General features: G+C 42.7%; 2 protein-coding genes across 3 annotated transcripts in view; one reads left to right on the top strand and one right to left on the bottom strand.

The window, feature by feature from the left end:
- Positions 1 to 20,369, bottom strand: part of LOC108932673 (ribonuclease inhibitor-like) — a 100,184-nt gene that overhangs the window by 75,473 nt on the left and 4,342 nt on the right. The gene's annotated exons all lie outside the window — the stretch shown is intronic.
- On the top strand, positions 580 to 16,785 carry LOC108935692 (protein NLRC3-like). Of its 2 annotated transcripts, XM_029245981.1 has the most exons (11): positions 580 to 675; positions 5,900 to 5,988; positions 6,252 to 6,365; positions 6,729 to 6,943; positions 7,584 to 9,312; positions 11,233 to 11,406; positions 13,484 to 13,660; positions 13,748 to 13,921; positions 14,055 to 14,231; positions 14,406 to 14,452; positions 15,185 to 15,717. In XM_029245981.1, the coding sequence occupies exons 2-11, from the start codon at positions 5,909 to 5,911 to the stop codon at positions 15,715 to 15,717; spliced, it is 3,420 nt and encodes a 1,139-aa protein (XP_029101814.1). In that variant the 5' UTR covers positions 580 to 675; positions 5,900 to 5,908. The 2 variants fall into 2 exon arrangements, with proteins under 2 accessions (XP_029101814.1, XP_029101812.1); XM_029245979.1 differs by lacking the exon at positions 13,748 to 13,921 and having other exon boundaries at positions 15,185 to 16,785.

Genomic DNA, 20,369 nt, shown 5'->3' with positions numbered 1-20,369 from the left:
GCGCTTTAAAAAAAAAAAAATTCTCCACTAAAGTGGCAAACACGTATAATTGTATTGTAACGACCCGCGTTACTGGTTTTGTGTAAATAGTTGCATTCTGGGAAATCTGTACATGTGTGTAACCAGTGGGGGCACTTCGGGGGAAATGGTGTGTTGACTGTGTCTGTGAGGAGTTCAGGTCCTAGAGAAAATGGGGTTCTTGGCCCGAGAGCATTCTTTCCCTAGTGCTGTTGTTTTAATAAATTGTTCGTCATGAACGCTGACTTCGTGTCCCTCTTCGCGTCCCTCTTCGCCCCATCCAAACCCACGGTGCTGCGCGCCACGGAATTTCTCTGAGATGGATGTCACTTTGGAGAAAACTTAAGCGTCTGCTAATGAGTACATGTAAATGTGTGCTCTCTGTTAATGTAATAAATATATAATAAAAGCTGAGTTTTGCTCTGTCTGGGATTGTGTTTCAGAAGAATAAGAGAACAAGTGGTTTGAGGTGTGGAGCAGGAAACAGGCATGTACACCGCCACTTTCCCCGTGGTCTCCAGTTTCTCTCTTCTCTGCCAAGATTGAAGTGAAAGTGAAAGTTCAGATTCCATAACTGCTTAAAACCTCTATTCACGACGGTCACACTCTCGAGGACTGAAAAAGCTGACATAAAGTTCTTCTGCATATCAAGACAAGGTAAACACAGCAGTTTCATGCCATTCATATCACTGTCCTGTCCTTTTCTGTTCCGTCCGTGTGTCTTTGCTGGCCTCTCGGTCGCTGCCATGTGATTCATTGTCTCTCCGCTGAGTGACATCCTGTTTCATCGTGTCTCATGTGTGATCATCGTGTCGCTTTCTCACTCACTTCTCAGACAGTGACTATCTTTAAAGTCACTTTTTCATAACTGTGTGTTGTATGTGTTGTGACAAGGACCAGGCAGGAAACAAACGTGTGCAGATTTTGCTCTTTTTATTCGTACCACAAAACACAGTCTGAGGCACGATCTGAGGGCTCCACCCCGGACGCACTCAAACCCGGGTACGACTAGAAGTGCAACATTTACATTTACATGTATTCATTTATGATTTAGCAGACGCGTTTCTCCAAAGCGACGTGCAATGAATCTCATAGAAAATACAATGTGTCCATTACAGCAAAGTGCAGTACATAACATGATTTGACACAACATGATGAGATGCGCTGGCGGGGAGCAACCCGAATACTAAAAAATACTTAAAAAAAACACAGAAAATAAGGCACGACAGTAAGTAACACTGAATACAGGCTTGTGTTTGGGTGATGTCATCACGGAATTCCCATTAAAGCCCAATATCGGTTCCGTTCGTCTCCTTCTATTCTGCCATTCCTCAGCATAGCAGTGTGACCCACTGCCTGGATTTAAAGGAAGCAAGTGGGTTTTTCCATTTTATCATTGTTCTCAGATCTTCTCTTGAACAAGTTTCACCAACAAGAAGAGAAAAAAGCAGATTAATTTTAAGGGAGGATGGCAGATAAAACCTCTTTCTGCACCAGAATCTGGAGCCCCAGCCATGTCCTCATGACCACTGAGCGCTAAGCTTAGATGGTTACTGTGCAAGAACCAACTTTACTCATGGAGTACCGTCATTCACATCAGCAAATTAATCTGCCTGGGAAGGACTGGGGTCCAGTCAAGGTGTTCCTCAGGCCCTTCAGCCCTGCTCCCAGTGAGTGCAGAATAGCCTCTGGAGCGCTGCAACCATACTCAAGACAAGAGGTTACTGAAAATGGATGGATGGATGAATGGAAATTAATCTGCATTATAACTTTCATGAATGCTTGGCTCTTCTTTGGACAGTTGCGTTACTTTATGTAGGTCGATGTGCTTATAACATGTTCCTGCTTCAGTTTTTATGTTGATGTGTCCCACTGTTGCTGTTGCTGTAACAAGCTAAAAGACAATACTTTATTTACTCATGTTGTTGAAATTAAGGAAGACAGTTTTGTAACAGTCACTTTCTGTTTATTACTGACAATTGTGTCTAGACATGGATTGAATCTGTGTTAGTTGTACTGCAGTATGTGATCTATGGGTGTTGTATTACATGGTCTAACAGTGTAAGTCACCTTGGCAAACACATTGACTGTCTGAACAACAGCGGGCTTGGTGGCTCTGTCCTTACTAACAGCTTTATGTTTAAAACAAGAAAACTAAACAAAACTAAACAAAGGAGAAACACAAAACCTCAAAAAAAATCCATCCTCCATCTATCCATCCATCCATCCATCCATCCATCTTCCATTCCGCTTGTCCTAATAGGGTCACGGTGGCAGCAGGGGGAGCAGAGAGCCCTATCTGCCCCTGTCCCCTGCAACTTCCTTCAGCACAGCCTGGGGGGTCTCCAGCCATTCCCAGGCCAACTGTGAGATATAATCCCTCCAGCGGGTCCTGGGCCGACCTCGGGGCCTCGTCCCAATTGGCTGTGCTTGGTATACCTCCAAAGGGAGGTGGCCAGGGGGCATCCTTATCAAATGCCCAAACCACCTCAACTGGCTCCTCTCAATGTGGAGGAGTAGCTGCTCTACTCTGAGTTCCTCCCGAATGTCCGAACTCCTCGCCCTGTCACGGAGAGTAAGTCCCAATACCCTGCAGAGAAAACTCATTTCAGCCGCCTGTATCCGCAATCTTATTCTTTCGGTCATTACCCAAAGTTCATGAATATAGGTGAGAGTAGGGACGTAGATCGACCGGTAAATAGAGATCTTTGCCTTATGGCTCAACTCCCCCTTCACCACTACAGTCCAGTACAGCGACTGCATTACTGCTGCCGCTGCTCTCAGTCTGTGGCCGATCCCACGCTCCCTTCTTCCCTCACTCGTGAACAAGACGCCAAGATACTTGAACTCCTCCACCTGGGGCAAAAACTCTCCCCTTACCTGGAGACAGAAACAGAAACTGGCTCTTGGTACGTGGAATGTTACCTCAAAAAAACACCAGAATTCAATTAGAAGTTGTATGAACATACCCCCCCCCCCCCCCCCCCACATCTAGTTGGATTGGACAATTGTTTTATTTCTGAGAACAGTGAAGACAAACCGAAGGGGAACTGAACACTGGTCACGTTTCCTTAAGGAAACCAATGATTTTTATTGCTTATGTTGACTCACTCAGTGCTGTTTATGGTGCCGATAGTTTGTGCTTTTTGTATGTGCATGTTATATATGCCTGTAGCCATCCTAAAGTCTGTGTGGGGCAGCTGGTGGTGTAATGATTAGTGCACCTTCCTTTGGAGCCCCAGATCATGGGTTCAAATCCCAACTGCAGTATCCTTGAGTGAAGTGCTTACCCTGAAATTGCTCCACTAACATTACCCACCTGTACAAATGGGTGAATTGCTGTAAGTTGTGTTTGTGTAGGTGGTATGGTGGCCCAATGACTAGTTGTGTGAGAGACTGTAGGTTTTCTCTCATAGTCCAAAGAGATGATAGTCACTCATAGTGTGTGAGTGCCTCTCTCACACAGAGAGAGAGTGTGTGTGTGTTCTGCTGATGTATGGAGGAGTGACCCATTTTAAGTAGTGTATCTAGCAGTGTAAGTCACCTTGGTGAATAAGGTGTGTGGGCTGATAACACTACATAGAGTTCATTGGAAAGTGCTTTGGAGAAAAATATCTGCTGAATAAACAAATGTAAGTTGACCTGAAAGTGTAGGAATGTTTTTAATGGCTGTCTCTGCTATGGTAAGTTATGAGTATTTGTATGACACATAATTTTCAATGACTGTAGAGTATGTCATGCTAACAGCTTTATGGATTATGTTAAAGTGACACTGATCAATAAGACAAGGCAGAGAACCCAGCTGTTACTGTTCTCACATCTTGCTATATCTCACGTGAAATGGAAGCGTGAGCTTCAATGTGTTAAATATAAAATTAATATCTAGAAATATATGTCAAATAAACAATATAACATAAATAGTTGTTTCCTATAGCTGCTCGGATCAAATTCAAGACCCTGGTTATTGTCTATGTTGGTGCAGCCATCTATGCGTTAGAGAAGTGGTAAATCAATCACAACTAAGGGAGGTAACAAAGTGCACGCTCACACCATCGGTTTCCTTAAACCGGAAGAGAACAACATTTATTTGCATACGTGCTTCATCAGAATACATCACGTACAAAGGTCATGTGATCAATATGTCACCAGCATGAGAGCATACTAAATAGAACTTTTAACAGTCTACAAATGCATCAGTAGAACTTCTCCCAGGTATTTACTTGATCAACCACTACACCCCAAAAAGACTGCTTAGGTCTTGTACTTCTGCTTGCTTGGTGGTCCCGCGCACGAAAGGTAGTTCAAGTTCAAGGTTTATTGTCATAAGTACAAGTACTGTGCACAAAGTACTATGAAATTCTTGTTTGAGTGCTTCTCCACAGACTATGGACAAAAACAATAGATAGTACTGCACAAAAACAAAACAATAAATAATGCCAGTAATAATAACAATAAATAACAATAAATAACAATAGATAGCCAGAATGCTTAAAGTTGAGAATACTTAAAGTGACAATGCAAGTAATGTGCTGGTGTGCTTGGAGGGTTAGTGCAATGCTAGTTGCAAAAGGTGGCATGTTGGTGAGTGTTGTATACTCTTACAGCAGTGGGGTAAAAGCTGTTCCTGTACCTAGCAGTGAGGGTTCGAATAGACCTGAGCTGCTTTCCAGAGGGCAGACAAGTGCCCGTGCGGGGTGACTGTGATCTTTCATGATGCACATCATCTTTCTGAGGCAGCGTGTGGTATAGGTGTCCTGGACTGCTCGTAGCTATGTCTCCGTGATTTCCTGAGCCGTTTTGACCACCCTCTGTAGGGCTTTCTTGTCCTGTATGGAACAGCTGCCACCCCAGGATGTAATGCACCCTGTGAGGACGGACTCCACAGCACACCTGTAGAAAGTGGTCAGGACTGTAGTGGACATCCGGGCTTTCTTCAGACGCCTGAGGAAGTGGAGACGTTGATGGGCCTTTTTGATGATTGATGCTGTGTGCTCGTAGAGTTCGGAGGTAATCGGTTCTGACTCTGTTGTGGTGGAATGACCTCCCCCTCTAACTCAGAACTGCTGAAGCTCTGTCTACATTCAAAAGGGGTTTGAAAACTCACCTCTTCCAGACCCACTTTGCCCAAGATCTCTCCAGCTCATGTATGATGTAAATGTTCATGCACCGTAACTTTATGATCATCCCCAGATAAGCCTTTATGCAGCCACTACTCCTGTATTGTATGTGAATGTTTGTGTACCTTTTTTTAAAAAAAAATATAGGAAGGTTATCAGGATTCATCTATCCTGAATTTTATGCACCTATTCAAACAATGAACATCAGTGCATCAAGTGGAAAGTAACAAACTAGGTTTACTTTAATTATTACATGCCTGCAGTCATGTCTCTTTCTCACATTTAATTGCTTAGCAGACACTTTTCTCCAAAGCAACTTACAATGGATACTAGGTAGTGTTACTAGCCCACACACCTTACTCACAAAGGTGACTTTACACTGCTAAATACACTACTTACAACACAGTCTCTCTGTGTCACTCACACACTATGGGAGAACCTGAACAGCATGTCTTTAGACTGTGGGAGGAAACCCCAACAGACACAGGGAGAACATGCAAGCTCTGAAGAAGACTGAGCAGGGATCTAACCTACATTCTCTCACACCACTCAGGCGCTGTGAGACAGCAGTATTACTCACTGAGCTACCATGCCACTGTTCTCCTAATGTAATGCACAAATTTGTATTTTCACTGAGATGTATGTCGCTTTGGAGAAAAGGATGTGCTAAATGAATAAATATAAATGTAAATATTAGATTTTTATATTGTTTACTAAACATTGTCAGCATCCTTAAGTTTTTATACTCCCCTGTTCTCTTGCAGAGTGCAGAGATGGAGGACCCTGCCTCAGAAGGGAATCCACCAGGGGACTGTAGGAAGGAAATTCCTTTGTCACGAAATGATTTAGAGAGGTGAGACGAGGTCAATCCATTAAATTTTTTTTGAAGGTTCGGTCAATATTTGTGATCAATCTTGATGAGCCACTATTACCACTGAGTGTCAATAAGGTCATATGTATCCCCAAAGAGCTGCCCTTGTAGAAAAAGATAGAGTGAGTGCAAATTTAAACATTAATAATATGTATGATTTTGCTGGCTCGAAAACAGTTTATCAAGGTCTCACTTCCTAGTGTGGAAGAGTATAGCTGAAGGGTCTTTCATGTTTGCCTTGACAGTGTCCAGCAGGAGAGGTCGGTCTCACCTGTCCCCAGCTGTATATCCATGAGGAGTAACACGTCAATCCCTGTGATAATCAACTTTAAGGAGGAACACAGTTCTGCAGGTCAATGGTAAATGTCAATTTAGACCAACTCTAACAAAGAGAAGGTGTGTGTGTGTGTGTGTGTGTGTGTGTGAGAGAGAAACAAGGAGTGTGCAGGGGTTAGTGCCAAGAGCTGGCAGCTTAAACTTGCATGGCCACATATTCATAAATTTTTGTAAGCTTTCAAGAACTTTGACTGTATTTAATGTGATGGTTTCTCAAAATTGTATATAGTGTGTATGTTTCTAATAGGAACATTAACCATCTCTATATGAGCTTATCCACTTAGGAGACAAATTCAGTTTGAAAGTCTGTCTGAAAGTGTTACAAATTCAATATGAAATTAAGGTCTATGTGTAATTGGAGGGTCTTTTCCCGTTTCTGTTGACAGTGTCCAGCAGGAGAGATCAGTCTCACCTGTACCCAGCTGTGTATCGATGAACAGTGACACGTCAATCCCCGTGATAATCAACTTTAAGGAACCTTTATGGGTTACTGGAGGGTCTTTTCCAGTTCCCGTTGACAATGTCCCACCACAGAGATCAGTCTCACCTCTTCCCAGCTCTACATCCATGAAGAGTGACATGTCAATGTCTTGTAGTGAAGGTGGGTACTTTTGCAGTGTAATTAATTTGATATTTACAAGCATTTGTTTGAGCAGCATTCTAAAAACTGAGAGAAGTTTACACAGTCCGTATTCTTTCAGTCGATAACTAATAAATGTCACACAACAAAGGAAGCTTATCTACAAACGGAAAGGCCGTTTTGTATATGCCTAAGTGTGCTGAGAAAACAGAAGACATGCTCAACTAAGTGTAATAAAAGGACTAGGTGCTAAGAACCCCCTGGCATATATGAAAACGAAAGCAGAAATGAAGGGGGTGTGGTGGCGCAGTGGGTTGGACTGGGACCTGCTCTCTCATGGGTCTAGGGTTTGAGTTCCACTTCGGGTGCCTTGTGATGGACTGACATCCCATTCTGGGTGTGTCCCCTCTCCCTCCAGTCTCATGCCCTGTGTTGCTGGGTTAGGCTCTGGCTCCCTACAACCCTGTATACGACAGGTGGTTCAGACTATGTGTGTGTGTGAAGAAAAAAATGGGAAAGTACACATAAGCTTAACAAAAAAGCTATATTTCTTGCAATGTGATGGAAATGTTTTAGCAGCATGCCTTCGTCAGTGTTCTTATATGTTAAAATGTACCTATCACAATAATTCTGAATGCTGTAATCTAATTTGTTTTCTCAGATGAACTTCTGATGACCTGTCAGCAGAAACTGAAATCCCATCTGAAGAAAAAGTTTGAGTGTTTATTTGAAGGATTAACTAAGCAAGGAAACCCAACCCTTCTGAATGATATTTACACAGAGCTCTACATAACTGAAGGTGGTACTGGTGGGATCAGGGATGAACATGAAGTGAGACACATTGAGAGAACACTTAAGAAACCAGCTGTGCAAGAAACTACAATCAAATGCAGTGACATTTTTACACCTTTACCTGGAAAAGCAACACATATAAGAACTGTGCTGACGCAGGGGATTGCAGGCATCGGAAAAACAGTCTCTGTGCAAAAATTTATTCTGGATTGGACAGAAGGAAAAGCAAACCAAGACATTTGTTTCATATTTCCCCTTCCTTTCCGGGACCTGAATTTGATGAAAGATAAAGAATTCAGTCTGATACAGCTGCTTCACTACTTTCTCCCAGAACTGAAAGGGTTTGGATCCACTCAGCTCTCAAATTCCAAAGTCTTGTTCATCTTTGATGGTCTGGATGAGTGTAGCCTTCCTCTAGATTTCAAGAACAATGAGATCTCTTTTGATGAAGCAAAGACAACATCACTGGATGTGTTGTTGACCAACCTCATCAAGGGGAATCTGTTTCCTTCTGCTCTCATCTGGATAACCTCCCGTCCAGCAGCAGCCAGTCAGATCCCTCCTGACTGTGTCCACCGGCTGACAGAGATAAGAGGCTTCAATATTTGTCAGAAGGAGGAGTACTTCAGGAAGAGAATCAATGAAGAGAACCTGGCCCAGAAGATCATCAAACATGTAAAGTTATCAAGGAGCCTCTACATCATGTGTCACATTCCAGTCTTCTGTTGGATTTCAGCCACTGTTCTTGAGAGGCTCTTTGTTGAGGACCAAAGTGGAGAAATTCCCAAGACTCTGACTCAAATGTACACACACTTCCTCATCTTTCAGACAAGTTTAAAGAATGAGAAGTATCTGAAAAAACAAGTAACAGACCCTCTGAAATCTTTAGAATCAGATAAAGAATTTGTTCAGAAACTGGGGAATCTGGCCTTCAACAACCTCAACAAAGGCAATCTCATATTTTATGAGGAAGATCTGAGAGAGTTTGACATTGATGTGAGTGAAGCTTCAGTGTACTCTGGAGTGTGTACAGAAGTCTTCAGAGAGGAGTTTGGGTTGTATCAGGGGAAGGTTTACTGCTTTATACATCTTAGTGTGCAGGAGTATCTTGCTGCCTTGCATGAGTTTCTGTCAAGTACTGATCCCAACCTGCTGAAGAAAACAGTAGATCAGGCCTTAGAGAGCAAGAATGGACACTTGGACCTCTACCTCCGCTTCCTTCTTGGTCTTTCAATGAGGTACAGCCAGAAGCTTTTAAAAGGTCTAATGATGCAGAGAAGAAGTTCCTATAAGATTAAAGAAATAATCAATCACATAAAGGAGAAGATCAATGAGAAACTCTCCCCTGAGAAGACTATTTATCTGTTCCATTGTCTGAATGAACTGAATGACAATTCTCTGGTGAAGGAAGTCCAGAATTACCTGAGCAAAGGACATCTTTCGGAAAAAGATATTTCACCATCAGAGTGGTCAGCGCTGGCATTTGTTTTATTGATGTCAGAAGATGAACTGGAAGTGCTGGATCTGAAAAAATGCACCTTACGTGATGAAGGTCTTCAGAGGATGCTGCCAGTGGTGCTGACCTGCAAAACAGCTCTGTAAGTCCTGTTATCTCTTTTTATGAGGAAAATGGAAAAAAAAAAGTTCTTTTATTGTATTGTATAACCTGTATTGTTTTTATGTGTTTCCTTGGTGTGGAGTTGGCTCTTCAATATAATCTACTCAAATTGCCTTGCTCAATAAAATCTACTCAAAGACTTTGCAGCAAAAGTCAAGCTGACAGAGATTCATAGAGGCACATTATTCCATGCTCACAGGAAATTTCCCTGGAGAAAATTTACTGAAACCTTTCAGTCTGGAAGGGGCTCAAAAGCCATTTCTAAGGCTCTGAACCTCAATCATTCACTCTCAGCTATACTGACGAAACAGGAAGTTTGGAATAGTGGTGAATCTGCTTAGGAGTGGCCACCGTATTATAATCTCTCCATAATAAAGGTATAACCTCATTAATGAACTTAAAAGGAATCCCAAAACAACCTGTAGGGACTTGCAGACCTCTCTTGCCTCAGCTCAAGTCCATCTTTATGATTCTCGATACACTGGAGATTGGTAAGGCGGAAAGCACTACTCACAAAAAGAACATCAAAGTCAATGTACACTTTGTCAGAAAGTATCTCCATATCTCTCAAGACTTGTGGAAGGATGTTATGTGGACTGATGAATCAAAGGTAGAACTTTTTAGATAACATGTCCCCCGAATTCAATTACAGTTTCAATTTATTTGCTATAGAACACTCTTCTCAGCAGAGTGACTGTCATAATCACACAGAAATGTGGATGATGGTGAACTCAGGGGCTAAGTTTATTTACAAGTGCAAGGTACAGTAGGTGATACATAATGATTTGATGCGATGGAAGGTATGTGGAGACACAGAGACTTAGAGATGTGGTCACTGAATGTCATGATCCCAACAGTGAGCCAAGAGGCAGGACTCAAGTGCAGGTGCGTTTTTATTCAGGGACAGGCGAGAGAGTAGTCGGGGGCAGTCAAGGGTTGGTCGAGTGTCACTTGTCATCAGACGGAGTGTGTGAGAGCCAGAGTCAAGAGGATGTGAGCAACAGGTCGAGGAGCCAGGGTAGTTGTATCCAGGATCAGGGCAGGATGGAGCTAAGAGGAACACAAGGGAGAACACGGAGTGATAGCACAGAGCTGCGATTGCTCAGATGAGGTTCTGCAGTCTCAGGTGTCCGGGCAGCCTCTTTATACCCAGCTTCCATGATTCATCGTAGGTGCGGTGGTTCGGCATGCGGTCAGGGGCATGACACTGGAGGATTTACAGGATAAGATAACACAGAGAACTGGATCCATGGAGAACAGAGAATTTCTTCATGTCTCCTCATAACCCGTTGGATTTGGGGGTTTGATGATAGCTCTACTTCATTTTTGTTTTCAGAAAGTTGTGATCATTCTTATGAAGACACACACACACACACACACACACACACACACACACACACACACACACACACACACACACACACACACACACACACACACTTTCTGAACCGCTTGTCCCATACGGGGTCACAGGGAGCCGGAGCCTACCCGGCAACACAGGGCGTAAGGCTGGAGGGGGAGGGGACACACCCAGGACGGGACACCAGTCCATCACAAGGCACCCCAAGCAGGACTCGAACCCCAGACCCACCGGAGAGCAGGACCTGGTCCAACCCACTGCGCCACCATGCCCCCTCTTATGAAGACATACTCAGCAATTACATATCATGACACAGTTTTCTACTATATCCTTCACCTTCAGGTTTTTCTTCTCAGACAGACGCTCATACTCACTGGTTATATCTTTATATTTGCTTAATTGATCGTCCTGTTTACTTCTTCACTGAATACTTTTCACGTCATCAACAAGGCTTCTTGGGTAGTCTGATGACTCATTTGTCTTCCTGAATAGATGTGTAGGATATTAATATATGTTCATTACATTTATTTTTCATTTCAGTTTAAGCAGTTCTGAAATCACTGAGGAAAGCTGTGAAGCATTGGCCTCAACTCTGAGCTCAGACTCCTCACACCTGAGAGTGTTGGACCTGAGTGATAATGACCTGCAGGATTCAGGAGTAAAGATGCTCTTTACTGGAGTGGAGAACCAAGAGTGTAAATTGGTCACCTTGAGGTCAGTAACTGAACCAACTGAATCTATGCTGATATCAGTGTTAGGCCAACAGAACATAAATTGTTGTTCAGTTGTTGTTCAGCCATAACAAGGATCTGTTCAGTTATCTATAACATCTGTTTCTGCTTCAAAGTGATGAAGTCCTCTAGGATTTTGAATACTTCGTAAAACCAAAATAAATATTTACTTATTTAAGATGTGATCATCAAGTGGTCAGAATGTTGGACTTGAAAATCCAGATGGTTGTTGCTGATTAACTATCAGACTATAAATGAAATCTAAAAAGCAGCTCAAAGATCTCACATCCCCTCTCTGACATTTATTCATTTAACTGATGTTAAATCTCTAAGGTGACTTATAAAGTTGAGGTACTTACAATTGTTTAACCATTTATAGAGCTCAATATTTTTTTTCTTTTTACTGGAGCAATTTAGGGTAAATGCGTTGTTCAGGGGTACTGTAGTCAGAGGTGGGAATTTAACCTGTTACTTTTGGGCCCAAAGGCAGTAGCTCTTACCACACACGACCCGTTGTCTTCATTCTGCTTAACTGGGTATGAATGAATGAATGAATGAATGAATGAATGAATGAAGCCTTGTTAATTCCAGAGGGAAACTCTATTTCATTGCAGCAGCATACAATATGCAACCTACATACATATATACACACAGACAGACACTGAAAACACATAAGTATATTAATGAGTTATGCAAGTGAAAGTTGTGTAAATGAATTAGTACATCTATTTACACAAGAGCAGGCAGAGTGAGGTGACATCTGCAAGGTGTATTGAGACAACAACTCAGTCATTAAGAGGTCACCACCCCCACTTTAGAGCCTCACAGCTGGGGGTAGAAATAACCTCCAGTAGCTCATTAGATCACCACAACTGGCCAGTGAGGTACTGAAAGTGTAATTAATAATAGTGTAATTAATGAGCGCTCTCACCTGTCAGTGTGTGAAAGGCCGCAGTGCAGGAGGGTGATCTGAAGCGATTCCCTAACCGCTGAAGTCCTGTTCCTGCACTGCCACGTTTCTCCACAAAGAGGCGCTGCAGTAAAATGATCTCTGCAGCAGCAGCTGGCTGGGAAGCGCAATTAAATTGGCACCCCGAGCACATTGAACGAGCATAACAGGGCGACATCTGTTTATTAATGGCACTCGTACAGATGGGCGATAACCCCACACCCACCGACTAACCGCCCCTCACTTTGGCTGGATTAGGGTCACAAAGACCTGTGTCCTCAGCCCCAATTACAGCAGACGAAAGGCTAATAGCTCACAGCTAGGGATAGAAATAACCTCCAGTAGCTCCTTAGAACATCACAACTGGCCAGTGAGGTACTGAAAGTGCAATTGATAATAGCTAATAGTTAAAAATGAATTAATAACTAATAGCGCCTGCGTTTGACCAAGGCGGTGTCCAGAAGATGGGAGTCAGATTAAAACAGGACAGCTGGTAGGGTAGTGGTTGGAGCTACTGGCTTTGGATCCAAAGGGCACAGATTTGATCCTCACCTCTGGCTGTAGTACCCTTGAGCAAAGTACTTACTCTAAATGGCTCCAGTGAAATTATCCAGCTGTATAAATGGGTAAATGAACGTTTCAGACTGTAAATTGCTTTGGAGAAAAGCATCAGCTAAATGAATAAATCTAACTTACAGCAGTGTGTCTTACATGGGAAAAGTTTAGACACACACACACAGTCTGAAACTGCTTGTCCTGGGGTGGGTGGGGCGGGGGGGATGGGAGTTGCGGCAAGCTGGAGCCTAACCCAGCAACACAGGGTGCAAGGCTGTAGGAGGAGGGGACACACCCAGGATGGGATGCCAGCCCATCGCGAGGCACCCCAAGCAGGACTTGAACCCCAGACCCACCAGAGAGTAGGACCTGGCCAAGCCCGCTGCAACACTGTGTCCCCCGCTGGAAAAGTTTAGACACTGTCAAAACATTACACTCAAAATTTTTCTACTCGGCCCAATGCAAAAGCATAATTTTATAATCATATTTCCAGTGGGATTAGAGGTTTTCTTGGGCAATTTCAATGGTGCCGTGAATATCATATTATTTGTCCTAGACTGTCCAACTGCAGAGTGACAGAGGGAGGCTGTGCTTCCCTGGTGTCAGTTCTGCGTTCGAACCCCTGTTCACAACTGAGAGAGCTGGATCTGAGCTACAATCCCACAAAGGACTCAGGAGTGAAGCAGCTATCTGATCTATTGCAGGATCCACACTGTAAACTGGACACAATGAGGTCAGTACTACTGACGAGTACACACTATAAACGGACACATTGACCTTGAAGTAAATGATTCTACTTGTGTCATTCTGTTCTGTTCAGGCTGAGGATGTGTGGACTCACAGAGAGATGCTGTGAAGCTCTGGCCGCAGTTCTTACGTCAAACTCCTCACACCTGAAAGAGCTGGACTTGAATGACAATGACCTGCAGGATTCAGGAGTAAAGCTCCTCTCTGCTGGACTGGGGAACCAACACTGTAAACTGGACACACTGAGGTCAGTACTGCTGTGAAATACACACTGTAAACTGGACACACTGAGGTCAGTACTGCTGGGGAATACACACTGTAAATGATCAGTAACTTGTGTATCAGTGATAATACAGTGTTTAGTGTGTGTCTCTCCACAGACTTTCTGGCTGTTGTGTCACAGAGGAAGGCTGTGCTTCTCTGGCTTCAGCTCTGTGTTCGAACCCCTGTTCACAACTGAGAGAGCTGGATCTGAGCTACAATCACCCAGGAGACTCAGGAGTGAAGCAGCTTTCTCATCTACTGCAAGATCCACACTGTAAACTGGAGACCCTGCAGTAAGTAGTGTGTGTGTGTGTGTGCATGCGTGTGTGGTTAATGAGTTCATGTGTCAGTGTGAGAAAAGTAAAGAGTTCATAGCGTAATTTGCTCTCCTTCTGAGTTTCCACACACACTTCATACACAGGCTGTGTGTCTCTCCCGCACTGTGTGTCCCTCTGCTTCTCCTACAGTGTGGACCATGGTGGACAGTGCAGGATCAGACCAGGGCTCCTCAAATGTAAGTATATAGTGCTGAAGACGTGCACTCATTTAATATATTTACTTACACAGTTGTGAGCGTTTATTTCAGTCTGTATGTAATTTTTGAGTATTTATACCGCTAAATAGATATTAGTAAAATGTGACAGAGCAGCTTGCTGCAGACATAAGTAAAAACCCAAATGTTTTTAAAAGACCAGTGTAAACAAAATGCAATGTAAATATTGGGTCCAGTTATTGTAATCTTAAATACGTAGAAGTGTAGATGAAATTGAAATATTTCATGAATTTATGGCTATCCACATAAATTCCGTTGTAAATCTAAGGTGGGAGTAACATCCGGACACAGAGCAAAATAGTAACAACTCAGCCGCAGAGTGTAAATAAAAGTGTGCTGTGCAGATAATTAAGCGAAGAGCTCAAGCGATCCGATAAACATGGGACAAGGAGATGCACAGGGTCTTCTTATGTGGACAATAAGTGGAAGAGGCGTACGAAACCAGAGCGGCTACACGGAGGTGTGACGGACACAGGGCTGGAACACGGGACCTGGACAGGCCTGATAGTACTCGTTCACCCCTTTTATAGGTGACCCTCTCCACCATCTCCAAAATGCTAAGATGGGCGACCAGTCGGCCAGAGAAATAACCGCCTTCTTTCCTGGTTTCCTGTAGTTGCGGTTAAATTTACACTTACTGCAAATGTTAAGCAGACTTGGTGAAACTTTTGCTGTCATTTTTTTTATCTGCAGACTCCTGCCAGCTCACACTGGACGAGCGCCTAGCAAACAGACACCTGCATCTTTCTGAGGGCAACAGGAAGGTGACGTGGAGTGAAAAGGAGTTGGACTCATACCCTGATCATCCAGACAGATTTGATTTCTGGAACCAAGTCTTGTGTGTAGAGAGTCTGTCTGGTCGCTCTTACTGGGAGGTTCAGTGGGGTGGAGATGCTGCTGAAATAGGAGTCACTTATGAAGGAATCGGTAGGAGAGGAAGTGACGCCGACTGTCGGCTTGGATACAACGAGAAGTCCTGGATCCTGTACTGTTCGGGTGGGAGGTGCGCTGCCTGCCACAATAGGAGAGAGACTGACATACCCGTGCCTCCCTCCTCCAACAGAATTGGAATATATCTGGACTGGGTGTCCGGCACCCTGTCCTTCTACAGTGTGTCCTCTGGTGAGCTGACGCTCCTGTGCAGGTTCACCTCCACGTTCACTGAGCCCCTCTATCCTGCGTTTGGCTTTTGGGTGGGCTCCTCAATGTCACTGTGCGAGCTGTGATAGGAACACGCACTCGGACGCACGCACACTCCTCATTATGTAGTAATGTGTTTCTAAGCTTCCTCTGTGTAAAACTCCATCATGTAAAGCGTTCATTCCGGCTCCTGGGTTATTGACCCCATCCTCAAGTTTCCAAGTTCTGGTGGACTTTGTGTTCTTCATACTGGTTTTTCCAGCACTGTCTGCTGAAGTTGTCTGGTGGTGATAAATCATTCTAGCTGGCTTTGGGTTCACTGTATTGGAAAGGACCGCCCCTTGTTACCTTTAACCACAGCTTGCCTTCTAGCACACAAGCTCAGTGTTCAGCATTGACCTGCCATTGCACTCTGTTCAAAGTAAATGTGTTGGAGGGGTTACTGATGAGGTCCCACAGAGGTCCAATGTGTTACTGAGAAGTAAGCGTTTATCCCGGTAGACAGATCGCAAGTTTGAATATATCTGATGCAACGGCCCTAGAAAAATTGTACCCATGTTCAGTAACCCATGTTACAGAGTTTTTTCGGCTTTTCCCCAATGATATACAAGTCATGGGCCAACGAGACAGACTTTTCAACGACATATGAGAACTTCCTCTTAATTTTGTATTGTTTTTCATTTTCTTTTATTTCAGTTCCGACATGTTCCCTTTTACTTTTTTAATGCTTTTTGTTCACGTACCTCCCTGTACTAAGATGGGTCTCAAAACTCACCTCTTTCAGGGTCACTTCTCCCCTGATCTTGTAAATTCTGGATAAATATGCATGCATGTGTTATGTTTAATATTTTTTAATGAGAATTTGTTTAACAATGGAAAAGCCAATATGCAGCTACTTCTGTAGTGTACACCGGTTTATACCGTGGTTTGTGACAAATCGACTGTACTCGTGAATCACGTGTCTACATCCAGATCTCTCCTCCTGTTAGTGTATTGTACTTTTTGTATTGTTCTCTGAGATATGTCACTTTGGAGAAAAGAGTGTGTTAAATAAATAAATGTAAATGTAACTGTACTCCATCTGTCTTGTACACTTTCACAGCATGATAGTGGTGAGTAAAGTGTCTCTGTAAAGTCCAGGAACACATTGTTTTTCTCCCCATTGAAAATAATGACAAAGAACCTTGGTATACAGACCATTTTCAGGAACAAATTAGGTCCGTATAACTGGGATACCTGTATTTACTACTATGATCCGTTACATTTCATAGTTGTGATGCTGAAGCACTCCTCACAGTTATACCAGATCACTCTTCTTCTCCGTTGCCAAATGCCTTTTTTTCAAGTTTAATTCATTACCAAGTGCCTTCATTGTTTTGCCTTTGCCTTTTATCACTTCCTGTGTTAACTGAATGTAGTGTGTAAATGTGTTGAAAAGAGTACTAAAACATAAAAAATGTATTGATTGTCAAATGTTTATTTTAGCTGTAACATAACAGAATATATTCAAGTTATTGTATTGTAACCTTGTATGCCACTTTTTGCCTTGCGTTAACAAGTAAAAGGTAAAAGATGAATATTCAGCCAAAAGATTAATATTATAATTGCAGAGATACCGATACTTTGCTTATATGGTAATTTCTATATAAAAATAAATTTAATTCAATTGAATTATATGGTGTCAGCTGGTGTTTGGAAATGCAATAACCTAATTTTGTATTATTTTCTTATATTTACAGATGAGAACAGATTGGACACAGTTGAAATAAAGAATAAAACACAAAACACAGCAAAGTATATAATATCCATTAATGACAACACTGCTTCGTTGCTCAAAGATACGACAGCAGCAAGGAAGTTAAAGCTGTAAATAGGAAGATAATATGACAGGATATTACTGAGGCATTTCTACCCAAAGAAACACCTTGGCTGTGAAATATTTCTAATAACACACTAATTTTCACACACACACACACATTTGCTAAAGCCGCTTGTCCCAAGCAGGGTTGCTGGAGGGGGAGGGGACACGCCCAGGACAGGATGCCAGCCCATCGCAAGGAACCCCAAGCAGGACTTAAACCCCAGACCTGGCAGAGAGCAGGACCTGGCCAAACCTGTTGCGCCACCACACCCCCCACTAAATTTCATTTTAGGTTAAATTAATTTCAACTTAAAATAGGAGTGCAACTCTGGTAATACTTTGTCTTATTACATATGAAAAGCGGAACATGAGAGAGTGAGCTAGACAAAGAAAAAGAAAGAAAGAAAGAAAGAAAGAAAGAAAGAAAGAAACCTGAAATCCAAGCCAAATCTACAAACAGAGAGCAGAGTCACTCCTCGCCATCTCCGTTTGAGAACCTATCAACCAACACTTTGTTTGCTACACAGGTAATGCACCTCCTTAACTCCTAACCCTTAACATCTCTAAGTACATCTCCCATAGCAAACCAAAGGTAAAATATAGTGTACCCGCCATACCAGAAAAAAGCAAAATATAGAACAAGATTTCCAAAAGGAAAGAGATAACAGAAGGGAGACAGAATAAGAAGAGAATACAATAAAAACTGAATTATATCAAAGACTTATATGAACCAGTCTGTCTTTCAGAATAGCTACAAATGGCATTGTGGCTGGTGGCTCGTCAAACTGGAGGATCTTCCCATCGTGTGGACACCTGAGTTGGACTGGGAAAGAGAAACCACAGAAGATCTTATGTGTTTTAAAAGCTCTGGTGGTCTCTAAAAATTTGCATCTTCTCCACACTGTTTCAGATGGCAGGTCAGGGTAAAGAGGAATCTTTAAAGATGATACGGGAATGAGACCAGAATGCTTCTCACAGGTGTTTGTGTCAGGAGTGTGGCTGGGGAGTCGGTAGCCGCAATCAAGCTCAATGGGAGGAAAATAAACCAGGAATGCCACCGAGAAATGTAGCTAGTCCTCTAGACCTTTACTGTTCTCAAACAGTCCCACAAACTTATTTTGACAGTTTTTATATTCTGCTAACTTTATATTCCTACCAGTTTTGCCTGATGCAGGTCAACTTACTGCTCCGGAGTTACCGATTTACTTGTGATCAGATTTGTCCATATCCTCCAAAACTAAAGGAAAATGAAAAGCGATTGCTTGTTCAGTGCCAGTAATGCAATTTTAAAAACTGTTCAAGCTATCAGACAAATTCTATTTACAAAACTGGAACGGAGGAGAAGAGTTCATTTTGGCCCTGAGATCATCCAATTTTGCGCCTTTTGGTTCCATACATCTTAGCTTCCATATTCCTCTGACCAGGCAGGATTTGGCTCTTTATCTCTCTCATTTCTTTCAACCAAGCTAACAAAAATACCCGTGGAGGTGAACTGATAGGACTGGCAAAAGAACAGATGGCCAGAGCCCCAATCTTTTCTTCCTCAGAGGATTCAGCAACATACAACATTAAGCTATTTACAGTGATTTACCCATTTAAAGAGCAGGGCAATTTTGGGGAAATACCTAACTCAAGGGTATAACAGCTCGGGGTTTGATTCAAACCTGTCACCTTTGGGTCCAAAGGCAGCAGCTCTAACCACTTGCTGTCCCAATATGATGATGACCATCTTTGATTGAATGCTCAGAATTTTCTCTGGGTGCTCTATTTTAGTTCTATTCCCTTTCTGATAGTGCACTGAAAACAAAAATTCAGTCAAATTTTGTCAGTTGCAGTAACTCAAAACTGATATCAGAGGGAAAGTATTGAAATTGTGGGTCTCTGCAGTGGAGCCAAAATTTAAGTGGCCATCTTGGAAAACTGCTGCGTTACGAGCCCAAAGTTGACGTTTTAATCCTAGAACACAACCTTATGTTTGTGTGTGTTCCATTCCCAGTTTACACAGGGACAATGAGGAGTCCCAAACCCTAAACCCAGCATAGAGGGGCTCAGTGAACGTGGTGGTGAATCTGTAAAGGAGACTCGGTTCATCAGAGGAGATGCTGTAGAAGGACAGAGTGCCGGACACCCAGTCCAGGTACACCCCTACACTGTTGGAGGTAGGGGGTCCAGGTATAATAGTCTGTCTGTTATTGTGGCAGACAGAGTATTTCCCATCAGTGTAAAACAGACTCCAAGACTTGTCATTGTATCCAAGCCAACACTCATCACAATTTCCTTTCCTACTGATTCCTTTGTAAGTTACTCCAATACCAGCAGCATCTCCAGTCCACTGAACCTCCCAGTAACAGCGATCAGACACACTCTCTACACACAGGACCTGCTTCCAACAGTCAAATCTGTCTGGATGATCAGGGTATGGCTGTTTCTCGTCACTCCATGTCACCTTCCTGCTGCCTTCAGACAGATACAAGTGTCTGTTTGCTGTGTTGGGGTCCAGTGTGAACTGGCAGAAGTCTGCAGGTAAAACACAGTTAGAAAAACCAAATCCGGTTAATGCGGTGAGTTTAAAGGGTACCTACAGGTAACTACAGAAAATTATATGACACTTCTAATCAGACGAAGGCAGTGCATACTGATATTGGTGAAAACAGTTCTTATTCTTCTTATTCGCATTCTGTATAGTGAAAAAAGTAAACTTTCCTGCATACATGCATAACAGTTAAAAGGTGTTCATTATTTTGCTACTTAGATTCTGAGTTCTTGTTAATGCCATTTGCCATTATTGAACAACAACAATCAAATGTCTAAACATGGAAAAAATCACTTTTTTTCACTGCATCTCTAGATTCCAGAGTTTTAATTTTGGACTGTGGT

Source organism: Scleropages formosus, chromosome 2 (genome assembly GCF_900964775.1).
Source record: "Scleropages formosus chromosome 2, fSclFor1.1, whole genome shotgun sequence".
NCBI classification, from domain to species: Eukaryota; Metazoa; Chordata; class Actinopteri; order Osteoglossiformes; family Osteoglossidae; genus Scleropages; species Scleropages formosus.
Note: the sequence above shows the minus strand (reverse complement) of the source record. Positions and strands in the feature narration are given on the sequence as shown.